The sequence below is a fragment of the Gavia stellata genome, chromosome 16 (genome assembly GCF_030936135.1).
Source record: "Gavia stellata isolate bGavSte3 chromosome 16, bGavSte3.hap2, whole genome shotgun sequence".
NCBI lineage: Eukaryota > Metazoa > Chordata > Aves > Gaviiformes > Gaviidae > Gavia > Gavia stellata.
The window spans coordinates 20,380,262-20,392,883 of NC_082609.1; the positions used below are offsets into that span (position 1 = coordinate 20,380,262).

The 12,622-nt window shown below is 49.4% G+C and overlaps 1 protein-coding gene across 1 annotated transcript in view; it reads right to left on the reverse strand.

Annotated features, from left to right (window-relative positions):
* Positions 1–12,622, reverse strand: part of PCDH1 (protocadherin 1) — a 52,766-nt gene that overhangs the window by 18,224 nt on the left and 21,920 nt on the right. The window contains exon 4 of the mRNA XM_059825289.1: positions 6,621–6,840. Coding sequence (XP_059681272.1) covers positions 6,621–6,840 — 220 coding nt within the window. The remainder of the gene's footprint in view (positions 1–6,620; positions 6,841–12,622) is intronic.

Here is a 12,622-nt window from a genome sequence, read left to right on the forward strand (position 1 = left end):
GAAAAAAGTCATCAGAATCCAACAGGGAAATTTGGTTCCTTCAAATAACTCCTCTAGAGATGTCCAGGATCTGCCAAGGATCTTGGGAGAACTTGAGGACAATCTTACATGTGCACTACCACATAATCCTATGAGACAAGAAAGACACTGTCAAATAAATTATAAAAGCTATTTTAGACAACCTCTGAAGCAAGTAGCATCCTTCTTAGAAGGTCTTGAGAGGATTAAAGGCATTCTCTGTAGCTAGTAGCAATGTACTTGTTACTTAGTCTGCAGAAGAAAAAACAGCTGTACCCTGTTTACCCTGGGATCCTCGGTACAATTAAGGATGGTGACCCAGTTGACGTGGCACACCACGACTGCTCTGACCTGAATGGCTTTTTCATAAGAGAGAGTTTACCCAGACACGGGTGCTGGAAAATATGGAAAAGAAGAAATAGGGTGAGAACAAGTTTGAAATTACAGCTCAGACAGAAATGGCATGTTGAAACCAAGATGGTGTAATCTATGACCATTTGCAATCTGTCGGATGTTGTTTCTCGTGATAAGAATCTTTTCCCACATCTCTCTTCAGTAGTGATTAGGAAAATCAGAAGCTGTCTTTGGGAATGAACCAACATTAAGTGAAGAAAGTAGAGAAGCTCACGATTTCTTATGAGGAAATGCAGATGCCTGTAGAGCTGAAGATCACTGAGAAACCCAGACATAATTTGTAGAAGAGGCGAGATGCAGAAGACGGTCACAGAGTATGCATACCCTAAACAAGAGCAGGACTTGGAAACTACTAGTAATGACAAAACATCTACAATAAGTGATTCCAGCCCTGATGTCAATAGTCAGTGTTAAAAAGGAAAGGGCTGCAGATCAGTTAAAAAAAAATCCCACAATGTCTCAGATATAGAGGAGTCCAAGCACCAGTCAGACCCAAGACAACGGTCCTCAGCTAGTCAGATCTGTGACCTGCTGGTTCTCAGTCAGCAAAGGGGAGACAGGCACACAGTGCCAGCCAGAGACCATCCTTCTTTATTCCACGGACAGCAGCATTTATCCTATCCCACGCCATACCCTCAGTTTTCTCCCACAAGGTGTGAGATCTTTCAGTAACAGAAGAGGTCTGTGTACCAGACATCCTATCTGGGCTCACCAACATTTGACTGGGAACGGCACAGAGCTTGCTTGAATCCCACATCCCAGATGGGAGCCCAGTCAAAAGCATTCCTCAGCGCTCTGCAACAAAGAAAAAATGCTGCAGGGTACGTAAAAAAAAAAAAATCCACAGACTGAACATGTGCCTGGAACACTTTCTGCAAGACAAAAGGGACATTTAAAGATATAGCAAAAAAGGAAGAATAGGTTTTAAGATCTAGAGGCTTCACTCTGCCAGAGGAGGAGACAGAAAGTAATTTTTTTTGTCCCATCTGCCAGCTGGAAGGAACTGAACAGCAACAGCAGTGAAAACCTTAAAAAGAAGGTCATGACAGGACTGACACTAAGCAGAAGACAGGAGGTAGTGGCTGCCCAGTGCTACAAACCCATCTCATCACCATGAGCAGTGAGAAGGGACCACTGGCTTGGGAGTCCTCTTCTGAGCCACCCACCTTCTCAAGGTGCTGTGATATTGCAGGGTACAGGCACAGCCCAGCGCTAGCCAGAAGCAGCTCTGTTTGCGTGCGACAGACACACGTGCCTGTTGTGAGACTATGAAGACAAACACTAGCAGTCACATTATCTCTGTGCCTGGTGCTGCTATGGATGCCACTAAGTGCTGCTGGAGAGCTGCAGGCTATCATCTGGACACATCCACACCGCTAAAAGGTTGTTGGCAAATTGGCGATCATGCAGAGAAAAAATGATATGAAGGAACGGAAGATTTGAACTATAATCAGAAGTGTAGCAAAGGGGAGCAGGACGAAAAAAATCTCCCCAGGCTGCCTTTGCAAAGGTTGCCAAAAAGCAGCACATACATCCAAGATGTGCCAGATGTTGCTGCTGCCCAGGAATGGGGCTGCAGGTCTGTGGTGGCGTCATGAGCAGATGGCAATGGCTGGGAGGAGCCCAAGGAAGGGTGGGAGGAAAGGAAGAGAGACCCATCTGCCAAAATGTCTTGCCTTGGCTCTGCTCACAGTAAGGGACTTGACTCAGTTTTTGAGTGTATCAAAGAGAACTTTAAATGTTGACTTGCTTGGTTGTGGTCTACAAACACGCATGAAGTGAGGTGTCTTCTAATATCGTAAGATTCAATGGAAAGAAATGGGAGCTAGAGCAGCTCGAGCAGAATTTAAGAGTAGGCTTGTGAAACTGGGGGCAGAGAAAAGCTATGACTGTAAGGGTTCACTGGGGCTTTTGCATACTTGCCACCATTTGCAATCTGCTATCAAAATGGGATCTTTCCAAAGGAGCGCTGCCACCCAGCCATGGTGAGGCACAGAAATCATGGGGTGAAATTTTATGGCCTGTGTCACGCAGGGGTTAGACAAGCTGCTCCTTCTGACTTTACAATGCCTCAATCTACCTATCTTTCTCAAAACAAAGAAAAATCTGTACTGAAAGGGTTTTATTAAGTCCAGCAGTCAAACCCTGGAAATGGTATCTCGATTCATTTGGTCAAGCTGTGCTGAAGTGTACTGGAGAGGTAGGAGACCATGAAAAAAAGGCTGGTCTTGTCAGAAAAGCCTATGGCTGTGAACCAGGCGAGAGGGTTTTACATCTAGCTCTGCCACAAAGTCCCAAAGCCATGCTGCTCGCGCCTCGTACGTCAGCAGCTGCCCGGAGGCGGCCGATGCAGCCTCGGCTTCACCGTCCAAGAGCAGCTGGAGACCTGCCTCCTGGCTCAGGAGCACTGGGATCCTACAGCGGCTCTCACCTTCCAAAAAGAGCAGGGTGAGGAGCTGCCAGCTCATCCAGGGGGTCACCCAAAGCTAGCAGACATCTCAGAAATGCAGATTATGATTTTCTATTTCATTTCCCACCTATGGTGGAATTTCTTCCCTGGAAGGGGAGCTGTGAGGATAAACTCATTAACATCTGTGAAGTACAGATACTACTGCACTAAGTGCATTGCGAAAGCTCATGAGATGATTGCTAATTACGTATTCAGTGCGGGGTTGTAATGGCATGCATTAAAAATGGCATGGGGTCCCCACTTTAAATAATGGGGATAAAACCATTTAAATATTTGCCCCTGTTCTGTGGGATGAAGAACACAATTCAGAAATACTGCATCCAATATATTGTCATCTCAGGTATCTTTGTACCACACAGGGACAGAGTGAAACAGCCTTCATGTAACGTTTCCTAAATAGCACGTATTTGGTCCTGTAATCTTACTAAATTCTCTCCATCGTCAATGGAGAGAGACTGGCACTTTCATAATCCAAGCTCTGCATGCATTATGGCAGGGCAGATCCTCTGCAGAGCAGAATCACTCCCAGGCTCCTTCCAACTAAAGCAAATCTGTGATACAGGGACAGCAGATGTCTTTAGCGAAAGCAACGGGTGGCCAAGTGGGAGACTAAGCTCAGTTCCCAGCTCAGTGTACCCCACAGAAGTGGATAACAGCATGGCAAAATGTTGGGGAGGAAACAGTGGGCAGCTAGGTAAAATACCAGGGATGACAAATGCCTAGAATGACTGAGGAGCTGGCACATCAGTGCCAAGATACTGGAGAAGTCTTCATCAGAAACATCGTAATTCCTCCTGAAAAGGACCTGGCTCAGCCCCTGCAATACAGCATTTTACTGCAGTCTGCACAGTAAAAGGTGTCCAAAAAAGGAGGACACTGATATGTGTGTTAATCAAGTGAAGAACCATCTACAAAGAAAAGGCATGGATCTGTCTTCCAGTTGAAAAGCTATAAATAGCCTTGCATACTTGCTTATCAGATTGGTTCGGCTGCAGGGATAATCTCCTGGAGAAAGCAATGGAAGCCCTGTTATTTTGGATATTTATAACTAGATGAAAGCCTAGAAAATGCACAGTTGTGTCAGTCTTGTGCTCGTGCCGCGAGATAGGGTGTGTGGGATCCAATTAGTCTCTTCAGTTTAATATAAGGTCAAGAATGGCTTAGTCTTCCCAGCTTCACGAAGAAACAAAATCTGATCTCTCTGAGGGGCTGGTGCTGCTTGAGCAGCTACAGAAACCAAGACAAGGGCATGGTGAGACTGTCCTCCAAAAGGTCGTGATGGTCCCACATCACTGGAGACTCTTTGCAGGAAGCAAGACATGACCCTTCTCTGGACAAAGACAGAGAGGTCTTGTTTGCACCACAGAGAGGTCTGACGTGCCACGTCTCGGGCAGGCGGACCATGGGAAATGCAACTCTGATGAACTGATCTAACGCGACCAGTAACTCATTATCTCCAAATCACCTGGCCGGGTGCCAGGGTCCCCTAATAGTCTGCTTAACAGATCATGACCCTGACCCCAGTCCCCCAAGTTCATTGAACTGCCTTTGCCAGATTATCTGCAGAGCACCAGGAGTGACTACAGTTAATGCCGGCGGATTCCCCGGAGTCTTGGCCTACCATGGCTTCTGCACTGAACCGGGTTTATCCAGGTCAGAACAGCTGCAGGAGGCACCAGAGCCTGATTCCCAGCCACTACCACGTGAAAGGAGCCAAGCCAGGACAGGCTGGGGGACGGCGAGCAGAACAGGGTTACAGTTATCCCCTGGGAGCCTCTGCACATGTCTGTATCACATGTGGATTTGTTCGTGGATAGGTGTGTGGTGATTTCTGTCCTCCTGGGCTGTGAACATATGCAGGGTCTCTCGTGCAAAGGGAGGGAGCTGCCTAATTTATAGGAGACATTGGGTTTTGTGATGCTGTGGGCAGGGAGCCATGCCCAGGTGCTATGTCTCTGTGAGAGCCACTGCTCCGGGCAGTGTTCCCTGGCCTTCCTCGGGTCTGCTCATCCCCATCAGGCAGACAACAAACATCCCAGGGACTACAGGCAGACAACAAACATCCCAGGGACTACAGGCAGCCCTCTCTGCCCTCCATCTCCTGCTGCAGACCCTCCAGGTCCTCCTCCCTCTCTCTCCTCTTTCTGGTTTTAGCCCTGTTCCTCCCTCATCATCTCTGGGTTGCCTGTCACCTTCAGGGGCTCAGACTTTCCTCTTCCAGCCCCATCATCAGCACTGCCATGTGGCATCTCCTTGCCCACACGCCCTTCAAGCCTCTCTTGCAGGCCCCTGGCTGGTACTCGAGGGCACTTGGGAAGTCCAGTACTGTCGTCCTGTGCCAGGACTCCAGGAACCTCTCCACACTACTCTTCCCAGTTGACTGGCTGGTACCTTTGGGAAGAAAGTGATCTGCATGACAGTCCTAGACAGGAGGGTGCCTCATATCACAAGAGCAACAAATGGCTTTGGGAACCCTGCCTTGCTTCAATAGTGTAGCGAACTCCAGCGTTATCCCAGGAACTAACCCGGGAAGAAGGGAGAGAGATTCCACTGGACCTTCAAGACCACCCTGGGCCCCTTGTGCTCCTTGCTAGGGGGACCCAGCAGGTTTGCAGCTCTCTAGACCAGCTGAACACACTCTCAGTCATTTTCACACCACATAAAGACCTGTCCCAAAGTTAGGGTTGCTCCCAGAAGTAGGAGGAGACTTCAGGACAACCCTTTGCACCTCCTCTTTTTTCCTCCCAGAGGATTCTTTGAACTTGCCAGCTCCACTGCAACCTCCCCTCAGTACAAGAGCACAGAAGGCAGCAGGTACAGGAAAGTAGATGTTATGTGCACAGCCAGAGCCAAGTCCGAGAAAGCAACTTAAGCTGGCCAGAGAAGATAGCTTGGGGAGTGGGCTGGTTGAGGGTAGTCAGGCAGGCAGCACAGAGGCAGCACAAGGAGCAGAACTGGGGTTGAAGCTGCGCCAGGGCGGGGGAAAGCCAGCTCTCCTGCAGTGAGATTGCAGACACCTCTGGTGGGGTTCTCAGTAAAGGTGGACCCGAGCAGGAGGTGACCTGAAGGGCCCAATGAAGGCAGGACACGTCGCTCTCGGGTTTGCCACCGCCACGCTCTCTGATCCTCCACTCCACGTATCTCCTCACCCCATTCTGTGCCACTAAACCTGCTCTCCTCCTCTGCTCTCTGGGAAACTCCCTCCGCTCCAACACCCACCATAGCTTGGAGAGCTGCATCACACCCCAACCACCCCTACACCCCTGCCCTGCCACGGGGGCAGGCACCCATGGGACCACCTGACTGCGGCACACAAGCTCACCATCAGCTGGGCTACAATCCTCTCCGCATGCCACCTGTGCTGCCATCTTGGACCATCCTGTTGGACCCCCTGTCTGCATCATGCCAAACCCACCTGCTCCTGCCAAACCCATCTGCTTCCTCTGCTCTTCCCATTCCCACATGTCCTGGCCTTCCCCAGACCTCCTTCCCCTCATCCACCTCTCCCCTCCCCACCATGTCCTTGCTGCTCTCTTGCTTTGAGCCTCACCCCTCCTCCAGCCTCCCAGCCCCACCAGACTTGAGCGTGGCAAGCCTGTCCCAACCGAGATCCTCCCCCCATCTCCCCTGCACCAGGGGAGGTGCAGCATTGAGGATGAAGAGCTTCGGGCGCAGGGTCCCCAGGGAGGGGGCAGACACACATGCCGCGAGCACCTACCATTCTCAGGGTGCTCCATCTCCCCGATGCTGCCATCAGGCGTGGTGCGTTCGTAGTGATCCTCAGGCAGGGCTAGCGGCCCGATGCGGGGCCCCGACGATGATTTGCTGCTTGGGGTCTCTGACTCCTCCAGCCCGCTGTCGTAGTAGCTGTGCTGGGAGGGATCCTGCAGGTCCTGAGCCTGGCTGGCTGCAGAGAACGTCACTCGGCGATGAGGTAACTGGAAGACAAGAGAAAAGCTGTTGCATCAGCCACCCAGCAGATGAAGGCAAAGGCAGGGGTTATCAAACCTGACCCCTAAACAGAGGCAAAGTGCTCCTGCCCAGTGCTCCCGACACCAGCAGGGTCCATCATCAGCCCCCCACAGCCAGCCCGACAGACACAGTGCCGGGCTCCACTCCAGCCAAGAGCACCCCATCAGACACCACCCCATGCAGGGAGCACACCTTGCATGGTCCCTGCGCTCCCCTGACCCAGCAGCCACCTCCACGACTCATGCCCCAGCCTCCTCTTCCAGCCAGAGACAACCCTGCGCAGACGCCCTCCCCCATGACAGGCAGGCTCCAGAAAGGTCTCCCATTAGCACAGCATCCTGAACCATTGAACCCCACCCCACCCTTCATCTGGGGTCTCCACTTTGTGCTCAGACTCTGCATGCACCCTTGGTGCTCTCACAGACCCACCTGGCTGAGCCCACCTCACCCCCCGCCCCGAGAGCCTCTCTAATGGGATCACTGTTCAGCACAGAGCTACGGTGACATCATCCCTCACCTTCCAGCCTCTGGCCTGACACCATCTCTCATCCTAAGAGGTTCTCCATCAAGGGTCACCATCGCTTCTTTTGTCTGCTTGTTAAACATTTCAAAGAGCCTACTTCACACTTTCTCTCCCCAGCTTTGCCTCATGCTTGGGAGGAGCTCCCTGCAAACAGCCATTAAGCTACATCATTATCTTCCTCCAAATCCTTCCATGAAATCCTCCTTTGTCATGATTAGGGAGGAGTGGAAAGGGTAGCACAAGTTCATAGGGCAAGAGCAGGGTGATGAGCACAAAGAATGAAACACAAACACCAGGAGAGAGAAAAAAACACAAAATCCCCCATAAATGTAGGAAGGGGGCCAAGAAAGGGGCTATTTGATGGTTATCTGAAGGTGATCAGGAAAGATAGGAACCAACACACCATTTAGGCTCAATACCTTTTTTGCTGATGTCTTTACTACAACTGAGTGGCAATCAGGCATCCCACACAGCTAGCACCAACAAGGAAGGGGAAGCAATTGAGACTAACCGAGGGAAGGAACACACAGGGAGCATTTAGATGAGCTAGCTGCTTTTAGGTTGGTTGGACCTGATTAAATTCACCCCAGGTGCTTAGAGACCTGATTTAAGTAACTTCAGAGCTGTTAGGGCTTTTTTTTTTTTTTCTCCCTTTTTTTTTTTTTTTATACTTTTTTAAAAGAATTCGTAGAGAATCAGGGAGCTTCCAGAAGACTAGAAGTGAGCTAAAATAGTGCCTGTCTTTAAAGATGAGAAAAAAGAAGAGCTGGAGAATTATAAAACAGTTAGCTTAATTTCAGATCCTGGAAAAATACTGAAACAGATAAAAGAACTCTTTGTAAGTACCTACAAGATAACAAGGAAATGAGTAACAGCCACTGTAGGTTTGTCACAAACAAACATGTCAAGCCATTGAACGTCTTCCTTTGAAAAGACATCAGGCCTTGTGGATGGAGGAGGAGCAGTAAATGTTGTACCTTGACTTTAGAAAGTTTTTTGACACTATTTTAGACGATATTCTCATAAGTAATGCAGGAAAACAGTGTAGGTGCAGCATAGTACTTCTCTGCTTAGGTAATATAGTGCAATTCACTGCAGGGTGGATGCAAAGCATTTAGAGAGTTGTATTCAGAAAGTAATTACTGAAGACAGGCCTTTCAGCTGGGACGATGTATCAAATGAAATTCTTCAGGTTGTGTCCCGAGTCCATTGCTAGCCTGTATTTTCATTAACTGCTTGGATGACAGATGTGGAATATATCTGTCACATTTGCACACTTGGGAAAAATAATCATCGCGGAAGCAGCAGGCTGGCTGAAAGATTGGGGGTTACAACAGATCATGGGTTGACTATCCGCCAACGGTGTCAATCTCTCATCAAAAAATGCATCTATATTGGGATGTGTAAACAGGCGCTTTGTCTTAAGTCACACAGGGATCTGTCTGCTCTGCTGGGCTCAAGTAGGACTTCAGAGGCAGAGCTGTGTCCAGTCTGGGCACCACTTTCAAGAACACATGCACCAGTTAAGCAGAGAGGAACAGAAACAAGCAGCTGTTAGAAATCATGACAAAACATAAAAAGACTGAGGAGACTAGTTTGGGGAGGAGAGGGCTAAGGGTGGCAAAGGCAGCACTCTTCAAGCTCGTAAAAGCCTTCTGCAAAGAGAAAGCTGCTGCTTTTGACCATGGACAGACAAGAAGGAATGGCCTTCACCTGCAGCAGGGAAGACCAAGGTTAGCCCTTATGGAAAAAAATACAGTGGTAGGTTTAGTCAGGTGCGATAGATTTGCCATCTTTGTCATGAAGGGATAGGCAAGCACCTCTCAGGAGGTCTTCGTGTACAGCTCTGGAGGAGCTGAGGCCAAGGCAGCCCAGCCCGCAGCAGAACTGTCTGCAGATGTCCCTCCAGAGGTCATCTCCCAGCCCACCTTGTAGGCTGTGCAGCTGTGTAAAGCCTGCAAAAGCCTTCACTGCACAGACATCACTGCCCACCACACCAGGCAACGCTGTCCCACACCTTCCTCCCACACCCCGACCGCCTGTCTGAAACTGCTTTCCTCCACCACCGTGGCTCGTCCCTAGCTCGAAGCTTCTGCTTTCACTCTGTGCTTGTAAAACCCCAGACAAACAACTAGGGCTCCTTGGGGTGCCTGCAATAATACAAACAAACAGACTCAGAAACCCAGCCTGTGACAGCTACTATCCCTCCCCTGAGGGGTCTCCTTCCAAATAACATCACTTTTACCTAAAAAACACCTCCTTTAAATGTCAGATCCTGCCTGGCAGCCCTTGAAAGGGCTCTTTACCTCACTGCAGGGCAAAGGCAACCCACAGTCAACACCACTCCCCTCCAACCAGCCCTGCACGGCAGTATGGCACTGACGGGTGTTAGTGTCCCCCTCATACTCTGCGCGGTCCCCACCATGCTGTGACCAATACACTTCAAAAATAATAGTAGCTTGTGTCTGGCTGAAGGTCTCCACCCGGAGAGTGTTGTTCTGGAGTCACGGAAAGACACTGCATCCATTTGTCTGGCACTGACTTACAGAAATTGGGTTTTGTTTGACCTTTCTCTGCTAGGTTAAAGAGCCTTTCAGCACGCAGTGTTTTCTTCACAAGAAGTTGCTTGTACCGTGCAATCACGGCACCCCTCAATCTTCTTTTTGAGAAGTTAAACAAACTGGGTTCCTTAAGTCTCAACCTGCAAGCCAGCAAATCAGTCCTGTGGCCCCCGTCTTTACTTGCCCCATTTTTCCCCATTCCTCATCAGAGGGGATCCCTGCAGCAGTGCTGGTGCCATCTCACCAGGCATTGCTGCAGAGCCTTGCTTCTCCTCCTGCCTCTCAGGTTTTTTCATTTGAGGACTGTATTAGCCCTTTGGCGGGAGCACTGCAAGCGCTCACGCTGAGCTACTCATGCAGTGTGACCCTTAAATCCATTTTAAAGCCACTGCTTTCCAGGATATAAACCAGCATTCCCTATTTCTCAATGTACAGCTTTGCATTTGGCTGTGTTAAAATGCACTTTGTTTAAATGGGCCTAGTTTACCAAGCAATCTGGATTGCTCTGCATGACTGCTTTATCCTCATCATGATCTCCCACTCCACCAATCTCTGTGTCAGCTGCAAATTTTATCAGTGGTGATTTTATATTTACTTCCAGATCGTTGATTACAACGTTGCACGGCAGCGGGCACAGTACTGCTGCCGAAGAGCTCCTCCAGGAGAACCTCGTTCCACGAGGACTCCCAACCAACAAGTGCTTTTCTTTGCTAAGCTGTTGATAAACCAGATCTTCATCTATCTAACAATGCTTTACTTACAATGAGTAGTGCTAATTCAAAATAATAATAATAATAATAATAGAATGCATTATCAACTCGGCGTCTGCATCAAACTCCAAGTTGATCAGCTGCACACTGTAATCTCACACCAATCAACTGCTTCAGACCCACAGGTATGCCTAGAGCAGATCCTGCTCCTCGCAGTGGCCAGGAGCAGATGCTTCAGGAAAGGTTTAAGAGCTGGACCTGTCATGTAATGACACTGCCCAGTATCCCTTCCATCAAACTGCATTGACTGACGTCAATGCTATTTCCATCATTGAGCTTCCTGCCTTAGCTATTAATCCAGATGTTCCCTGGGGCTGGTGAGGATGGTGTGCAGTGCACACAGCGTCCCCATTATTATTATAGCTGGCTCACAGCACCACTGCCCTCCCACTCCTCCTGGCCCATCCTGGGGTCCCCAGCTGCATTAACACCCCTGGATCAGAGAGCTCCTACTCCAGACCTTTGAAGACTTTTTGGCGCAAATTATTCTATTAGATTATTTCAAATATCCCTATTTCAAGGAGATGATATTTTGAATGTCTTTGCTAGTTACCAACACATTGGCAGGTACCGCATCCTACGTTGTTATGTCTCAGTCCAAATTACTACAACTATTTATTGAATACTTTTGCATTTTTCTACATAATTAACAATTTTGCAATCTCCATTTGGAAATGACAATTACTGGATTCCACCTCTTCCTAACTCATTTTTTAAAGTACTCCTTATTGTGTTTAGCTTGTCAAAATTGATTTTCCCCCAATGTTTTTGGCTTTCCTTGTCAATTTTCTACACTCCATAACTACTCATTTCAACTAATTGCTATACACTCCCTCCCTTTTCCCTTTTTCCCCCCACAGTATTTATTGTTTTTCTATTTCTAACTGCTGTCTCCACTTTGCCACTGCACTAGAATGGGATTTGCAGCAAAGCTGTCTATTTTCTTAGCTGAGGAATTGTGGCTCTGAAAAAACTCCTTTCAAGGGCTCCCCAGCGCTCGCTCTTATATTCCGGTTGGCGAGACCTGCCTGTGCCAGCCTGTACATCTGAGGAGCAAACTGAGCCCCAGTCCCCCACTTCCCACAGGGAGCACCGGCACCGGCGGCTGCCTCCAGCAACAGCGGATGCTCTGAAGAAGACATTCATCGCCTGGTAAATCCTGCGGGTTTCCGTTGTGCCGCAGCTCAGGGTTTTTTCTGAGCAAGGAAGCATTTGCAGCTCATACATTTAATGACCCCCATCCTCTGCGAAGTGCTTTCATGCCTTTTTTGAGTCCACGCCTGCTTTTGGCCTCCGTGGCATCCTGCAGCAATGAACTCTCTGCCCATGTGCTATGCGGAAAAGCACTTCCCTTTGGTTTTACATCTGCTGCCTGGTAGTTTTTCCTTGAAATTCTCCTACCTGCGGCGTTATGAGAAAACATGAGTAATTGCTCCTCGCTCTACCCCTTTCCAATTTCACAGATCCGCGCTGCATCTTGCTCCGCTGTGTCCTCTGTGAGCTGCAGCGCGCGAGTACGTGCAGCCTGTCCTCCTGCAGACGCCGGGCAGGTCGGGCCAGCCTTGCTGCCTTTCTCTGTGCCTGTCCCCACTCTGCCACAGCCTTTCTGCAATGGGGAAGCCAGGGTCACACCCACAGTTCCAGTTTTGGGGCTTTTCTGGCAGTAGCACGGACTTGTTTTGATGAGAAATTTTCTTGGGCTCTCCCCGACAGCCTTCCCCAGCCTGCCTGGTCCTGGCTGCACATCCCAAAACCCCCCAACACCAGTCCCAGCCAAGGGGCTCCTCTGTCCTGATGCCCTCTACCATGAGGGTCCCCACTTACGGATGCTGGAGGGGGACTAAGGGGACCCCCTCCCTCCTCAGCCCCACTCTGCTCCCTCCTGCCTCTTCCC